The following is a 17514-nucleotide window of genomic DNA, read 5'->3' as shown; positions in this document are numbered from 1 at the left end:
GGAATGGGGAGGAATCTGATTTCCAGAGTTGCTACATTCTATCAATTTAAATGTTCAGCTCTCAACAAAATTTATAAGACACACAAAGAAATAGGAACACACACACAGATAAAGCAACCAAAAGAAACCACTCCTAAGGAAGCCCAGATGTTGAACTTACAAGACTTTAAATCAGCTATTATAAATATGTTCAAAGAACTAAAGGAAATCATGTCTAAGGAATCAAAGGAAAGTATGAGAATAATGCCTCACTGAATAGAGAATGTCAATAAAGAGATAGATATTATAAAAAGTAGTAAACAGACATTCTGGAGTTAAAAATTATAACTGAAGTGCAATATTCACTAGAGGGGCTCAAGAGGAGATTTGAACTGGCAGAAGAAATAATCACTGAATCTAAAGATAGCTCAATTGAGATCACCTAGTCTACTCACAAAAGAAAAAAAAAAGAATGAATAAAAGTGAAGAGAGGGAATTCCCTGGTGGCACAGTGGTTGGGAATCCACCTGCCAGTGCAGGGGATATGGGTTCGAGCCCTGATCCAGGAGGATCTCACATGCTGTGGAGCAGCTGGGCCTGCATGCCACAACTGCTGAGCCTGCACTCTGAAGCCCGCGAGCCACACTACTGAGCCTGTGCGCCACAGCTAACTGAAGCCCATGCGCCTAGAGCCCGTGCTCCGCAGCAAGAGAAGCCACCGCAATGAGAAGCCTGCGCAAGGCAACGAAGAGTAGCCCCTGCCTGCCGCAACTAAAAAAAGCCTACGCACAGCAACAAAGACCCAACACAGCCAAAAATAAATTAATTTTTTTTAAAAAAAGTGAAGAGAGTCTTGGAGACCTATGGAACACCATGAAACATACCAATATATGCATACTAGCAATCCCGTAAAAAAATAAAAATAAAAAAAGGGAGAGATAGAAAGAGGCAGAAAAAATATCTGAGGAAATAATAGCCAAAAACTTTCCAAATCTGATGAAAAACATTCATCTCCACATTCAAGAAACTCAGTAAACTCCAAGAAGGATAAGCTTGCTGATACTGACTAGACATATCACCACCAAACTGTCAAAATCAAAAGACAGAGAGAATTTTAAAAGCAGCAAGAGAAAAGTGATTCAGCACATGCAAGGGATCCCAATAAGACTAAGAGCTGATTTATCATCAAAAAAAATGAAGGCCAAAAGGCAGTAGGATGCCAAAAAGTGTTGAAAGAAAAAAGACTGTCAACCAAGAATCCTATATCCAGCAAAGCTATCCTTTAAAATTAAAAGAGAAATTAAGACATCCTCAGATAAACAAAAACAGAAAATTCATTGCTAGCAGAACTGCCCAGCAAGAAATAATAAAGACAGAGCTTTAGGCTGAGATGAAAGGACCCTAGCCAGTAATTTGAATCCATACAAAGAAATAAAGAGCACCAGTAAAGATAACTACGTGGGTCAATATAAAAGACAGTATAAATGGTTTTTTGCAACTCTTTTCTTCCATCTGATTAAAATACAATTGCATAAATTAATAATCATAAACCTGTGTTGATGGGCACACAGTGTATAAAGATGCAATTTGTATGACAATAACAGTGCAAAGTAAGGGGTAGGAAATGGAGCCACATAAGAGCAGAGTATGGCATTGAAATTAAATTGGTATTAATCCAAACTAGATTGTTAAAAATTAAGAAGACAACTGTAATCCCTAGGGGAACTATTAATAATTCAAAAAACATATAGTAAAAAATGACAAGGGAATTTAAATAGTATACTAGAAAATATCTATGTAACACAGTTGCAAAGAAATAACAAAACAGCAGAAAAAAGATACACAGAAAACAAGTAGCAAAATGGCAGATATAAATCCTACTTTATCAATAATTATACTGAATGTAAATGTATTAAAGACTCCAAGTGAAAGGCAGGGGTTGGTAGAATGGATTTAAAAACATGATCCAACTATGCTATCCACAAAAGACACACTTTAGATTCAAAAAGGTGTAGGGAAAAGGATGAAAAAAATATATACCATGCAAACAATAACAAAGAGAGAGCTGGAGTGGCTACACTAATATGAGACAAAATAGACTTGAAGACAAAAAGAGTTATTAGAGACAAAGAAGGATATTTTATAATGATAAAAGGGCTGATTTATTAAGGATGCATAGGGATAAAAAGAGAAATGAACAATTTGACAATAATATTTAGAGACTTCAATACTACTTTCAATAATGGATAAAACAGGGGCTTCCCTGGTGGCGCAGTGGTTGAGAGTCCGCCTGCCGATGCAGGGGACACAGGTTCGTGCCCCGGTCCAGGAAGATCCCACATGCTGTGGAGCAGCTGGGCCCGTGAGCCATGGCCGCTGAGCCTGTACATCCGGAGCCTGTGCTCCACAACGGGAGAGGCCACAGCAGTGAGAGGCCCGTGTACCGCAAAAAAAAAAAAAAAAAAAAAAAAGGATAAAACAAGCAGGCAGATGAACAATGAAACAGAAGACCTGCAGAACACTGTAAGCCAATTAGACACAATAGACATCTACAGAAGATTTCACCCAACAACTGCAAAATACACATTCTTCTCAGGTACACATGAAACATTCTCAAGGACAGACCATATGTTAGGTCATCAAACAAGCCTCAATAAATTTAAAAAACTGAAGTCATACAAAGTATGTTCTCTAACCACAATGTGGTAAAATTAGAAATCATTAACAGAAAGAAATTTGGAAAATTCATGAATATGTGGAAATTAAACAATACAGTCTTAAATAACCAATGGGTCAAAGAAGAAACACAAGGGAAACTAGAAAATATTTTTAGATGAATGAAAAGCACAACATACAAAAAATACCAAGTGAACTTAAAGCAGTGCTCAGAGGGAAATTTCTAGCAGTAAACACCTATATTAAAAAACAAGAAAGATCTCAAATCAATAACTTAAACGTCAACCTCAAAAAACTAGAAAAATAAGAGTAAACTAACTCCAAAGCAAGCAGAAGGAAAGAAATAATAAAGATTAGAGTAGAAATAAATGAACTTTTCTTTGAAAAAAAATCAAGAAAATTGATAAACCTTTAGTTAGACTAATCAAGGATAAAAATAGAAGACTCAAATTCTTAAAATCAGAAATGAAAGAAAGGACAACACTACCAACCTTACACATATAAAAAGATTATAAAGGAATAGTATGAACAATTGTATGCCAAAATATTAGATAGCTTAGAAGAAATGGAGAAATTCCTAGACCCAAACAATTGAAACTAACTCAAGAAAAAATAGAAAATCTAAAGAAATATATAACCAATAAGAAGACTGAATTCATAATAAAAATAACTTCCCACAAAGAAAAGGCCAGGCCCAAATGTCTTCAATGATGAATCTGATCAAATGTTTACAGAAAAATTAACACCAATCCTTCTCAAACTCTTCCAAAATATAGAAAAGAAGGAAATACCTCCCACCTCATTTTATGAGGCCTATATTATCCTGACACCAAAATCAAAGATACGAGGGGAAGAAAAACTACAGACCAATATCCTCTCTGAATACAGGCACCAAAATACTAGCAAAAAGAATCCAGAAAAATATATAAAGGATTATATACCATGACTGAGTAGAAGTTATCACGAGAATAACAAGATTGGTTTAACATACAAAAATCAACCAATATTGATTTGTAATGGAATAGAACGGTTATAGAATAAAGGACTAAAACCACATGACCATTTCAAAAGATGCAGAAAAAGCATTTGAAAAAGTCCAACACCTTTCATGATAAAAATGCTCAACAAATTAGGAATAGAAGGGAACATCCTTGACCTGAAGAACAGCATCTATGAAAAATGCACAGCTTATATTACACTTAATGGTGACTGAATGCTTTCTCCCTAAAAGACAAGACATAGATGTTCTCTCTGAACACTTCTATTCGACTTTTTACTGGAGGTTCTCATCAGGGCGATTAGGCAAGAAAAAGAAACAAAACATACCCAAGTTGGAAAGGAAGAAGTATAACAGAAGATGGGAATTCCGAACATCTATTTCCTATCTTGTATATAGGAAATCCTAAGGAATAAATACACACACAGATACATACACCCCCTACACACACATGTACAGGTTATATTAGAACTAATAAACAAGTTCAGTAAGGTTCCAGTATACAAGCTCAACTTACAAAATAAACTGTATTTTTATACACTGGCAAGGAACAATTCAAAAATAAAGAAAACAATTTAATTTATAATAGCATAAAAAGATTAAGATACTTAATAAATTTAATTAAAAAGTATAAAACATATTCTGAAAGCTATAAAATATTGTTGAAAGAAATTAAAGAAGATCTAAATAGGAAAACGTTCCACGTTCACAAATCAGAAGACTTAATAGTGTTAAGATACCAATACTCAACAAATTATTCTACAGAGTCAATGCAAACCCTAACAGAATCTCAGCCGGCTTCTTTGTAGAAATTAACAAGCTGTCCCTAAGATTCATATGAAATTGCAAGGAACCCAAAACAATCGTGAAAAAAGACAAAGTGGGAGGACTCGTGCTTCCCAATTTCAAAACTTACAACAAAGCTACAGTAATCAAGATAGTGGCATAAGGATAGACATATAGATAAATGGAATAGAACTGAGAGTCCAAAAATAAACCCTTACATTTATGGTCAACTGATTTTCAACAAGAGTGTCAAGAACATTCAACAGGGGAAAGAATAGTCTTTTCAACAAATGGTGCTGGGACAATTAGATATACACATGCAGAAGAATGAAGCTGGACCCCTATTCACCCTATACCCCAAAATTAACTCAAAATGGATCACAGATGTAAATGTAAAAGCTAAAACTATTTGCATATCATATATCTGATAAGAACATTTATCCAGAATACACACACAAAAAAAACCTCTTAAAACTTAACAACAAAAAAAACAACCAATTTCAAAATAGGCAAAGGATCTGAACAGACATTTCTCCAAAGATGATAAACAAATGGCCGATAAGCATATGAAAAGGTGATTGTTCCACAACATTCATCATTAGGGAAATTACAGTCAAACTTGCAATGACGTACCACTTCACACCCACTAGAATGGCTACAATCAAATAGACAACAAGAAGAGCTGGTGAAGATATAGAGAAACTGGAACCCTCATACATGGTTGGTGAGGATGTAAAATGGGGCAGCATCTTCTGAAAAATGTGAAAGTCCCTCAAAGTTAAACAGAGAGTTATCATATAGCCAGTCAAATCCGCTCCAAGCCTATATAAGTATATTGAAAACATAAGTTCACCCAAAAAATGTATATGAATATTAATAGAAGTATGGTTCATAACAGCTAAAAAGTGAAACAACCGAAATGTCCACCAATGGATGAATGGATAAACAAAATGTGGTATACCAATACAATGGAATACTATTTGATCATAAAAAGGAATGAAGTTCTGATACATGATACAACATTATGCAGAAAACATTACACTAAATAAAAGAAGCCAGACGCAAAAGGCCACATATTGTATGATTCCATTTACATGATAAATCCAAATGAGCAAATCCAGAGAGTAGATTAGTGGCTGCGGGAGGGAAAATGGAAAAATGCTAAAGGATATGAGGTTTCTTTTGGGGTGATGAAATGTTCTAAAATTTGGTAGTGGTGACAGTTGCACAACTGTGAATATACTAAAATACCACTGAATTGTACACGTTAAATGGGTGAATTTTATATAAATTATATCTCAATAAAGTTATTTTTTAAAAACAAAGTTATAAAATGGGGATTAGTTAATAAATATAATCACAAGCATATAGGGGAGGGGCAAGATAGGGGTAGGGAACTGAGAGTTACAAACTACTTTATATAAAATAAATAAGCTATAAGGATATATTGTACAACACAGGGAACATAGCCAATATTTTATAATAACTATAAATGGAATATAACCTTTAAAAATTGTGAATCACTATATTGTACACCTGAAACTTATACAATATTGTACAGCAACCATACCTCAATTTTAAAATAATTTAAAAAAAAAAAGAAAGGAAAAGAAACAGACTCTCTGGTAGTGGAAGGCTTAGGGTGGATCAGAGGGAATGAATATTTCTGTCCTAGAAGCCAGAGACCATTCATTTTTCCCAGGTAGAATACTCTCCACTGCAGGGTTTTTGTCATTAATCTCCTGACTACTTGTTGACCTGCTTCATGGGAACAGCTGCTTTTTCAGTAAGAAATGTAGTTCCTGGACATACTAACCTCCTGCCTTCCTCCCTACCCCACAATAACTTGTCTTGCTGTCCTTTGAAAAATAAATTAAATAAAAATATTTTAAAATATCCTCTTCCCTTATTCTACAGAACCTTGCTGTTCCCTTGGTTACCTCCCAGATCCATATGCCCTACCGCCATTCCCATCCCTACTCCAACCTCACACTCCTGGTGGGATCAATGAGTTCTGCCACTTAGTGTTCCACATGCGATAGCTGAGGCTTAATTAAGAGAAAATCCATTAAAAATGATATCAAAAATGGAAGAAATAGCCCACAAAACAGGGGTATGAGGAGCAGAGAAGATTGCAAGCTTCATAACAAAGGTACGAAGCAAATTCCACAAATAACTTTGTGGAAATCAGAAGGAACATACCAGCCAAAAGAGTATCAAGGAAATTTTTTTAAATCTTCACTTTTATTTTATCTGCTTGGTTTTATATGAAGTGTCCTCAGTTACAGCCTTTAATCACATTGCCCAGACTGAACATAATACACTCTCATATGTACCCTTTAATTTTAGATTCCAACCTTTGTCCTCCTAATTCCTACAAAGTAAACAAAACAGACAGGCAAATGTTGACTCAGATTATGTTTTTATATAGAAGGATACAGAACTTACCACTCTCTTTTCCCTGAAATCAATGCCGACTGTCGTGATAAATTTGGAGTTAAATTTACCATCTGTGTACTGGTAAAGTACACTGGTCTTCCCTACTCCAGAGTCTCCCAGAGCTAAAAACTTGATGAGGTAATCATAGTCTCCATCAGACATAATGAAGAACTCAGTGGTTCACCTGAAAAATACAAACAAATCTATATTTACCAAAAACCGATTCGAAAATATTAGAATCTTCCATGAATTAAATGACTTCCTTTAATATCCAGTTCATCAAGTACTTCTACGTAACACCTATGTGCCTAAGTGTTCTGTGAAGAGAGGATTAGACATTATTCACTATCCCAAGGGCTTAATCATTTGCTAGATGAGATGCTACTGAACTTGTAAATAAGTAACAGTTTAGGTTGAATTTATTGTGCATATTATAGTACTGTTAAGACAAAAATTCCAAGTGAGAATGAAAGTCAAGAAGATAATGGTCACTAAGGCTTATACGCAGATGGCGTAGAACAAGAGTTGACAAAACAAAGAAAGAAAGGAGGAAGGAGAATATTACAGGAATAACAATAATTCTTAGAGTGCAAGTGGTTCCAACTGCCCCTCCTTTTTCAAAGTCTCCTAGTGCTGCATCCTTGGCTTTTCTTTTTTTTACTTGGACATTGAGGCAATTTCATTTATCCTATGCATTTTCACATGTGATTATCATTCCTTCAAAGATAATGTTAAGTTCACAAGTAAAACTTGGTTTGCAGCTTCCTTACAAATTATTGTTACTACATATTAAATCAGATCTTTCTAGAATATCACTGCTCACTTGAGAACTGAGTTCTACCATGAAAGGCTCCTTTATGTACATTTGCCTTGGTATTCTACAGGAAATGCTACCAATTCAGCTCTTCAATATTGGCCAGAAGTCTACCTTTGAGAAGAAATATTCTTGGTTTTACAGCAAGACCTAACCATGGTTACTTTCTATCCTTTGCAATCAGCACTTTTCAAGATTTGTTTTTATCCTCTAAATAGATTCAAACTATTCAAAATATCAGTCTGCCTAGAAATATAGTCTGTCTCCAGGGTAGGCTTACTTCTTTTTATCCTCCCATTTCTAATACCGATAAACACTCCTGAAAATCAGAAAAACAATCAGCTATTCCGTTACCACTGACAACTCTACCTGCCCATTCAACATACATATTCACCCATCCACATACACATCATATGCCCTACATTAGATGCTGCTGATTTTCCTCTCATTGTCCGCTTTTCACCCAGCCATCACCTGCCCAGAAACTTTACCACAATTCTCAACGCTTCCTATAGGATTATTTCTATAGATCCATAAAATTCATAAAAGCTCAGGCAAGGACATTTATTGATTTTCAAGGTTGCCTCCCCCACCCTATCCTCAATTTGGTGACCCACCTTATGCTCAAAAATCCTGAATTCTGATCCCCAAGAGCTGCTTCAGTGACTTCCACAGAGTCCCTTAGTGCAGAGCTGTGGCCTCACATTCAGATATGGCTGGTCAGTCGACAAGGGCAAAGCCTCTACAAACATCTGGCATTCTATTTGCACACTATAAGGCGTGACACTGTACAGATGATGGCTTTCCTATGTTATAGCTTCTGTACTCACAGGTACAGGTTGCCAGCATTAATGGTGTGTAACAGAATGCCTCTCCAGAAGATGACCACTTGGATACAAATAAAGATTCTAGTACGTTTTATCACAGCATCTCACTCGGCTCCAAGTTATTCATAAATAAGAGCTAAGAATTGAAAAGTAGGTCCAGATAACATTGAATCATTTGGGGGGGTTCTCCTCCAAATAAATGAGGAAGCAGAAAGCAACTCCAAATTCTGCAAGGAGAATGATGCAAGAAGTCGCTGTGGCTACCTTATTTCCTCTTTACTTTTTTTTTTTTTTTTTTTTTGTGGTACGCGGGCCTCTCACTGTTGTGGCCTCTCCTGTTGCGGAGCACAGGCTCCAGACGCACAGGCTCAGCGGCCATGGCTCACGGGCCCAGCCGCTCCGCGGCATGTGGGATCTTCCCGGACCGGGGCACGAACTCATGTCCCCTGAATCGGCAGGCGGACTCTCAACCACTGCGCCACCAGGGAAGCCCTCCTCTTTACTTTTATTTTGAAAAAAGTTGGTCATTTTTATAACTAGTTTCTGTATTATTTCAGGTACAGGAGAAAATGTTGTCACCAATGGCATACTCTTCTAGAATTCTTTAAACCTACTTCAATGGAATTTAAAGACTGTTGAACCTATCTCTGCTGCACCAAAATTTAATATGTTTAGTTATCATGGGAGAAGAATTACACAGGTAAGTCTACAAATGATCTTCATGGGTTTTGTCTTCTATTCGTGATGACAGCAATATATAAGTTTGTTCCCAAACCAAACCATCATAAAGGAAGTGTTAACAAAATACCACAACTGAAGGTATAGACACCACCATTGAAATTAATCATATTTTATACTCTTCAGACTGCACCTTTAGACAATTATCTGCCTTGCTGATCTGAAAATAAATGCTCAGACCTTCCATTTTCTGGGTTCAGTTTGCTAAAGAATGAAACAGAACCCAGAGAGTTTAACTCATTTGCAAAGTCTAGAACATGTGTCTCCCAACTTCAAGTCCAATGTCCATTCTACCTCAAGCTTTGTGGCCATTACTCAAGTTTTTACAAATGGATGTTGGATTTAAAAGTGACCAGGTAGGATATCATACAAGGTAGCCTAACAGGAAACATGTGACTTCTGAAGTCAAGCAGAGCTAGGTTGGACTCCATATCTCCCACATACTGGCTACTCAGATGTTTTTCAGTCTTGGATTTTCAGGTTTCCATTCCATGAAAAAGAAAATGTACACTACTTCCCACCATTGTTCTAAGGATTGAATGAGATACTCTTTGTGGAGTGCCCAGCACAATGCTTGGCATATGCTGGGTACTCAGTAAATGTTGGCTCACTCTCTTCTCCCCATTCTGGACAGATCAGACAGGCTCTGAAGACCTAGAATAATTTCTGAAATTGCCTCTGGGCAGCTCAAAACATGTATTTCTGGCACAAAAGATTGCTAACTGGCTCAGAGTAGTTTACCGAGTCAGCAAACATCACCTTCTTTTTTGGCTGGTTCAAACCATTTTCAATTAATTTTAAGTAGATATGTCAATTTCAAAAGCATTATGACCAGCTTAAGAATGGGTTTAAATTGTATAAAACACTCTAATCCATACTAAAAAATTCATACTTGTTCAAAAGGATCTCAAAGGTTCATTCTGGTTCAGAGTGAAAGAGTTAAGTTCAGAGACATTCTACCTACAAAACCATTTCTGATTGATCTAAAGCCACTTGGTTAAAACCACATGTATTACTCAGCCATAAAAAGAAACGAAATTGAGCTATGTGTAATGAGGTGGATAGACCTAGAGTCTGTCATACAGAGTGAAGTAAGTCAGAAAGAGAAAGACAAATACTGTATGCTAACACATATATATGGAATTTAAGAAAAAAAAAATGTCATGAAGAACCTAGGGGTAAGACAGCAATAAAGACACAGACCTACTGGAGAACGGACTTGAGGATATGGGGAGGGGGAAGGGTGAGCTGTGACAAAGCGAGAGAGAGGCATGGACATATATACACTACCAAACATAAGGTAGATAGCTAGTGGGAAGCAGCCGCATAGCACAGGGAGATCAGCTCGGTGCGAGACGCAAGAGGGAAGAGATATGGGAACATATGTATATGTATAACTGATTCACTTTGTTATAAAGCAGAAACTAACACACCATTGTAAAGCAATTATACCCCAATAAAGATGTTAAAAAAAAAAAAAAAACCACATGTATCTAACCAAAATCATTTAGGTCTGGTTTTAAGAGCCCAAACTGCTTCACACTGGTTTTAGCTAGCTCAAATAAGCTCTGACCTGGACAAGTAGGTTCTGACTGGCTCACCTAAGGTTTGATTGGTTCAGAGCATATTTTACTGAATCAAGCTAGTGCTGACCAATTAAATCTATCTCCAACTGGGTCACAGTTGCTCTAATTTTATCAAACTGCTTGTAGTAGAAGGTAAAAACTGGTTCAAAACAGTCCAAGTTGACTGATAAGATGTTCAAACAGTTCAAGACTAAAAACGTAAAATGATACTCAGAAGCACCAAAAGCAATGGTTTGGTGCTTTTAAACTTATACCAAATCAACAAACTTAAAATTTTCCTTATAATTACCCCAGCTGTAGACAATCTGTACTCAAATATTTATCGCCATCACAGTCCAGTCTCTTTCTACACTTGAACAGCTTGTACATGTTGGAGTACAGAAAACAGGTTGGGAGAAGGGATACTGGCAGAGGAGAATACGATAAACAACAGGGAAAGGTATGATGAGTGACACAGCCTTCCTTGGTTGAGAACTCACCTCCGGCCTTATCTCAAGGACCTGGCAGCAAAACACTGATCTGTAATCCAACAATAAAACAGAGATTTCAGCTGGGGGGAACCTTTAGCAAATTGGGATGCTATTTAGAGTTTGCCCTAAGTTGGTCACAGTGACCAGGCTGGTCTGGGTTAACAGAGACCAGAATTCTAAAGAGTAAGGAAGCTGCTAGGAAATAAAAGTATTCAGGGAACAGGCAGGTCTTCAAATTGTTGACAGAGATTTTTCAGGGTATTGGTGGTGACAGGTTCCTTATCTGAGCTTACAGTCAGTTAGTCAAAGCCTAGAGTTAATGGAATCATTCCATCTTTCAGGAGAAAATAATTCTAGTCCATAGCAGACTACAATCCCAAACCCATGCTGCAGTCCTATATGTGGTTGTCTTGCCACCGCTTACCACCACGAGGTAAAGACAACTAAATGTTAAGTTTCAGCTTCTGGTAGGTCTTCACGTAGAACCATCTTCATATTATTAAAAATTATTTTTGGGACTTCCCTGGCGGTCCAGTGGTTGAGACTTTGTCTTCCAATGCAGGGCGTGAGGGTTTGATCCCTGGTCAGGGAACTTAGATCCCACATGCCTCAGGGCCAAAAAACCAAAACATAAAACAGAAGCAATATTGTAAAAAATTCAATAAAGACTTTTAAAATGATCCACACACACAAAAAAGAAAATCAGGGCTTCCCTGGCGACACAGTGGTTAAGAATCGCTTGCCAATGCAGGGGACACGGGTTCGAGCCCTGGCCCTGGAAGATCCCACATGCTGCGGAGCAACTAAGCCCGTGAGCCACGACTACTGAGCCTGCGTTCTAGAGCTCACATGCCACAACTACTGAAGCCCACGTGCCTAGAGCCCGTGCTCCGCAACAAGAGAAGCTACTGCAATGAGAAGCTCGTGCACCACAACAAAGCATAGCCCCCACTCGCTGCAACCAGAGAAAGCCCGCGCACAGCAACGAAGACCCAACGCAGCCAAAAATAATAATAAATAAATTTATTTTAAAAAAAGAAAAAATATTTTTAAAAGAGTATAAACATTTTTTTTAATTAAAAAAAAATTATTTTTGCTTTTTATTTTTGTTACTCAAGTCCTGAGTGGTGTTTCTGGAACCTGTTCTTCAGAAAAAAAAAAAAATACTCCACTCCCCAATTATGGAAATAACAAATTATTTTTATGTTGGCATTTTAGAGCAGACAGGGAAACAGTAAAAATGCACAGTGCAGAATTTGGGGCACCCAAACAACATTTTGTGCACACAATTTCCAGCAAGCACTCCAGCCTATTGATGCTTGGGAAGCTAGTTCATCAAGGCCTCTCAATTGCACTGCTCTTGCTAAAAATAAGTAAGATGCCCACATGTCAGGCACTTTACCTGCATTAGTGTAACAGCCCTCATCACAGCCCTAAAGGCAGGTGATACATACATCACACACACTTCCTCCCTCGGAAGAATCTCGGTGCCAGTCTATCATGAATGCCACAATGAAAGGATGAGGAAGTGGGTCTTGGGCAGTCTCTCCACATATTAACATGTGCTCAGTTCCAATGAATTGTTGAGAGGCATAAAAAAAGTGGAAGTTAAGAGCAAGGACTCTAGAGTTGAATCACCTGGATATGAATCCAGTCATGTCACTTTAGAAAATTTAATGTCTTTTGCCTCTGGATCCCCATCTTAACAATGGGAATGATAACCTATTTTATTAATACTATCATGTATCTGCTCTCTTAACTTCTTTAAAAGTGGGGTGCATCTTATATTTCACAGTCTTACCACCCATGACATCTTACAATTGTTATTAAATAAGGTGGCACTGGAAATACAGTTGTGTGAAACCTTTCATTAGCAACTTCTAAGCAAAATCAAGAAGGCAGCATCAACACATTTTAGATTCGATGGAGCACAACAGTAAACCTATCTCAGAGGGCTGTTGTGAGGATTGAGTATACATATAAAGTTTAGTTTAGAACAGTGCCTGGCACACAGTAAGTCCTGTATAAGTATTAACTGCTATTAGCATCATCAAGCAGTCTAGCTCTGAAGGGTCAATACGAAGGCAATATTCTTTCTTAGAAATGAAGAAAGAACTGAATCCCTAATTGAAAAATAAGATTAAAAAAAGACTCTATGGAGATGTAATGGCCTATATGGGAAAAGAATCTTAAAAAAAAAAAAAAGAGTGGATATATGTATATGTATAACTGATTCACTTTGCTATACACCTGAACTAATACAACATTGTAAATCAACTATACTCCAATAAAAATGTAAAAAATAAAATAAAATAAATTTTATCAAAAAAAGAAAAAAAAAGAATCTATGGAGAGCACTTGAACCTAAGGTCAATTCTTTAAACACTGTACCTCCTGGAGGAAGTAGCATCTAAATACCTCAAGGAAATGAGAATGCCCTCAATTTGAGACAGGCAAAAGATTTTCTTATTCATCTCATATCTACCTCTCCTCCTTACACAAATATTTTTTCAAAGTGATCTACACCCTCACTCTGATCAGATTAACAACAGAAAGCAAGGAACACCTACTTCCCCAACATGTACCATGTGGTGATAATTGCCTGGTGAGAGAAAGTCAATGATCTTCTTCCTTATTTAAAAAATAAAATATATTTTAATTGCTTTTCAGGAAATAAGATAGAAGAAATTGATTTTAGTTAAGTGCAAAGGGGAAAGCTCTCTCTCTCTCTCTCTCTCTCTCTCACACACACACACACACACACAATAGCCCAAATTCTCCATGAAACTTCCTATTAAATTCAGTCAAAGATTCCAACCTTACGATCCCCAATTACTAGGCAGAATCATTCAAATTCTACTCCAGATAAGCCAGTTTTTAAAAGCCCAATTTTCCCTCTATCAACCACATTTAATACAGAGAGTAAAAAAGCAGGGAGGGATAATATTACCTGAACAACTACTATGTGTCATGAATGGTAGTAGACATGGTTCTATTTTATCATCCTTAAGTGGAACTTAATGTCCGGGTAAGACATAAAGAGAACGTTGTTTTCTTAATGTGGTGGCACGTAGGCTTGGGTTCAAATTCTGGACTCTTCTTGGTGTGACTTGGTCTAAGTTCTTCAAACTAAGTCTCCTCTCTTTCAACTACAAAGTGGAGATAACATTACTAACCTCACTGGGTTACTTTAAGGATGAAGTGACATAATCCACAGAAAGTTTTAGCACATTGCTTGGTTTGTGTTAAGTGTTCAACAACTGAAACTTCTTTTTAGCAATACTATTACTAACATATAGCCTCATCAAGTTCTTATTAGGCAACGCATGTAATTTTATAACCTATTCTTAATGTAACCAGTACCTGAACCTTTAGAAAAAATAAAGAAAGTCAATTTAGGTGCAATCATTTATGAGGTCTCTATCACAAAACCTACCTTGGCATTCCATTCTAACAATGAGGGGTTTTTTTTTTTGCAGAACGCGGGCCTCTCACTGTTGTGGCCTCTCCCGTTGCGGAACACAGGCTCCGGACGCACAGGCTCAACGGCCATGGCTCACAGGCTCAGCTGCTCCGCGGCATGTGGGATCTTCCCGGACCGGGGCACGAACCTGGGTCCCTTGCATCGGCAGGCAGACTCTCAACCACTGCGCCACCAGGGAAGCCCAACAATGAGTTTTAACTGGGTGATTTTTGGCAATTTCAGAGCTAGAGTGTTCATTATAAAAGCATTTTATAATGGGGAATTCCCTGGTGGTCCAGTGATTAAGTCTCCTCATGCTTCCATTGCAGGGGGCCTGGGTTCGATCCCTGGTCAGGGAACTAAGATCTCACAAGCCACGAGGAAAAACCAAAAAAAAAAAAAAAAGCAGCATTTTGTAATGTACCAAGATATGAGTAGGGGCAACTTGTGTTTACCAGATGAGCTCTGGCTACAACTGTCTTAGATCACTGCAATTGCTATACCCTGAAGTGACATACATTTACTTTCACTGCAAAAGCAAGATGTGTACTGCCCAAGAGTGGGGCTCCCCATTTCCACAAGAGGAGATAGCCTCTGCCCTCTGTGCACGTGACCTTCCTCTTCTCAATTTCTGATCTAGTGTGAGTAGATAGGTTTCTGCCCTCCTGAATAGGTTGATAGGAGAATAGATGAAATTATAAACAAAGAGCTTATCTTGTTTGTGCAAAGATCTTAGGTAGAGAGAAGTAAGTAGAAATGTAATGGCATTGAAGAATAGACAAAAATTGGAATCTGTTTCATAGTAATACGATAGATCCACCCTTAACACTGAGAAGAGAGGTACATAGCTAAAAATTGACAATCTAAATTTACATACAATTTGGCTTAATATTTATAAATGTGCCTCTTACACAGGAATATTCCATTTTCCCCAATTACACAAAGTGAAAAGACTAAATTATAGTATTCGATGATATTCCAACATAGTAAGTTATTCAGAGAAAAAATAAAATCATCTACAAACACTAATGAATTAAATATACATTCCCAAATACTACCAGGACATCCAAATATATCATTTGTAAAAGCATCCTTCAGCCATTTGCAATTCCTTATGAGTATTAAAGAGAAAGACCAGAATAAAGAAAAAATAAGCAGTCTCAATCCAGGAGTTGACCCACTATTTCTGAAATGCTACCATCACCTCAGTAGGTGACTAACATAAGCCAGTAGTCAAATAATACAAGAAACTACACATTAAGAAAGAAGGGGGCACTGGAATGATTCTTGAAAATAGAAAATGTTCTTCTGGAAGACCACTGTCAACGACTCAAATGAGATACTGGCTTTTTTGTTTTTGTACGATATGGAGATCATCGATTCATTTACTCAAAAGACATTATTTGCTGCCCACGCCTCTTTTACGATCAGAATATAACTGTTTACAGAAATTTATGGAAAGTAAATACTGGGTGTTATTTACTTACAGTTTGTGACAAGTACATCTTATTTTATAGACACAGGGTAACAGGGATAAAGGCGTACTACAGAAACTGTCCTTTGTAAAACATAGACAAAACAGTGGCAATAGGAGTGGCTGTTTGGTTTGCCGAGTAATATCTCAAATAAGGTGAAAGTAGCCCCATGATGGCCACAACCACATGTCCCTGCAATGGAATGTCCCACCCATGGCTAAACGTGCTTCCTAATGACACTGTAAAGCAGGAAATTCTTGGAATTCTCCAAGAAGTCCACAGAAGTGCAAAACGTGTAAAGTCTACTCCCACTCAGTGGTTGCTTTTTGTGAGCACATAGAAAACAGTAAGACATAGGTGTTGGAGTCAGGGTCTCCTCAATTCAAACAGGGGACCACCACCTACTGGTGTAAAGTGAGTAGCAAAATGCATGATGGTCAATATATCGTAGCTGTTCTTATGACTACGAGATATTAAGGTGTGAACACTGACCTTATGGCATTAAGACTGGTGCTTTTTCCACTATTCCTTAAGAGGGACACTGAACCTCATAAATCTCCTAAAAACTGGAGTAAAAACATTTTACGAAAATGGAAAAGGAGGAGTGACCTAAGCTACCTGGAAGGTAGCTGCAAGACCAACTGATTCACAGAGGGAATTCTGCTATTAAGTTCTGAAGAGGTAGAAGTGAAGAGCCTTTGGCTATGTCAGAGTGATGCCAAACTCCTGGGCCCAAGACTCAAAGGTGGAAATATTAGGAGTGACTGTGCTGCTACCGCAGCCAGGACTGGAAGGATTACAAATCAAGTAGCACTCAAAGGACTTGAAATTGAAAAGTGCATTTCCATGAACTGGGAGATTGGGATTGACATGTATACACTGATGTGTATAAAATGGATGACTAATAAGACCCTGCTGTATAAAAAAATAAAGTAAAATTCAAAAAGAAAAAAAAAAGTACATTTCCAAGGTTGCAAAACACAGAACACCTTTCCATTTATGACCTAGAAATGGAGTCAGGGATTCTTGCCAAGCCTAGTCCTCCCGGAATATGCGAGAGTTGTAAGGCCTCCGACCAACACAGCCTAGCTGCCCTCTTGCATCTCACCTCTCTCAAAGTTTTTCATGTGCTGCAACACAGGAAAGATGTTGATTTGTCAGAGGAAATGCACCAAATCAAGAAAAGAATCACTTCACTTTGTGATGAGGCAATGATGCTTCTTTCATTCCAAGAAAAATTTTAGGATGGAAAAGCAATTGTGAA

The 17514-nt window shown here is 37.5% G+C and overlaps 1 protein-coding gene across 3 annotated transcripts in view; it reads right to left on the bottom strand.

The window, feature by feature from the left end:
* The window catches only part of RAB27A (RAB27A, member RAS oncogene family), a 73385-nt gene that overhangs the window by 20339 nt on the left and 35532 nt on the right, over nucleotides 1–17514 (bottom strand). For all 3 annotated transcript variants that reach the window (XM_022579540.2, XM_089907178.1, XM_022579541.2), the window contains one exon: nucleotides 6887–7061. In XM_022579540.2, coding sequence (XP_022435248.2) covers nucleotides 6887–7039 — 153 coding nt within the window. In that variant the 5' untranslated portion in view covers nucleotides 7040–7061. The remainder of the gene's footprint in view (nucleotides 1–6886; nucleotides 7062–17514) is intronic.

The sequence above is a fragment of the Delphinapterus leucas genome, chromosome 2 (genome assembly GCF_059928025.1).
Source record: "Delphinapterus leucas isolate spDelLeu-1000000601 "Yukka" chromosome 2, BTC_Dleu_Yukka2, whole genome shotgun sequence".
NCBI lineage: Eukaryota > Metazoa > Chordata > Mammalia > Artiodactyla > Monodontidae > Delphinapterus > Delphinapterus leucas.
Note: the sequence above shows the minus strand (reverse complement) of the source record. Positions and strands in the feature narration are given on the sequence as shown.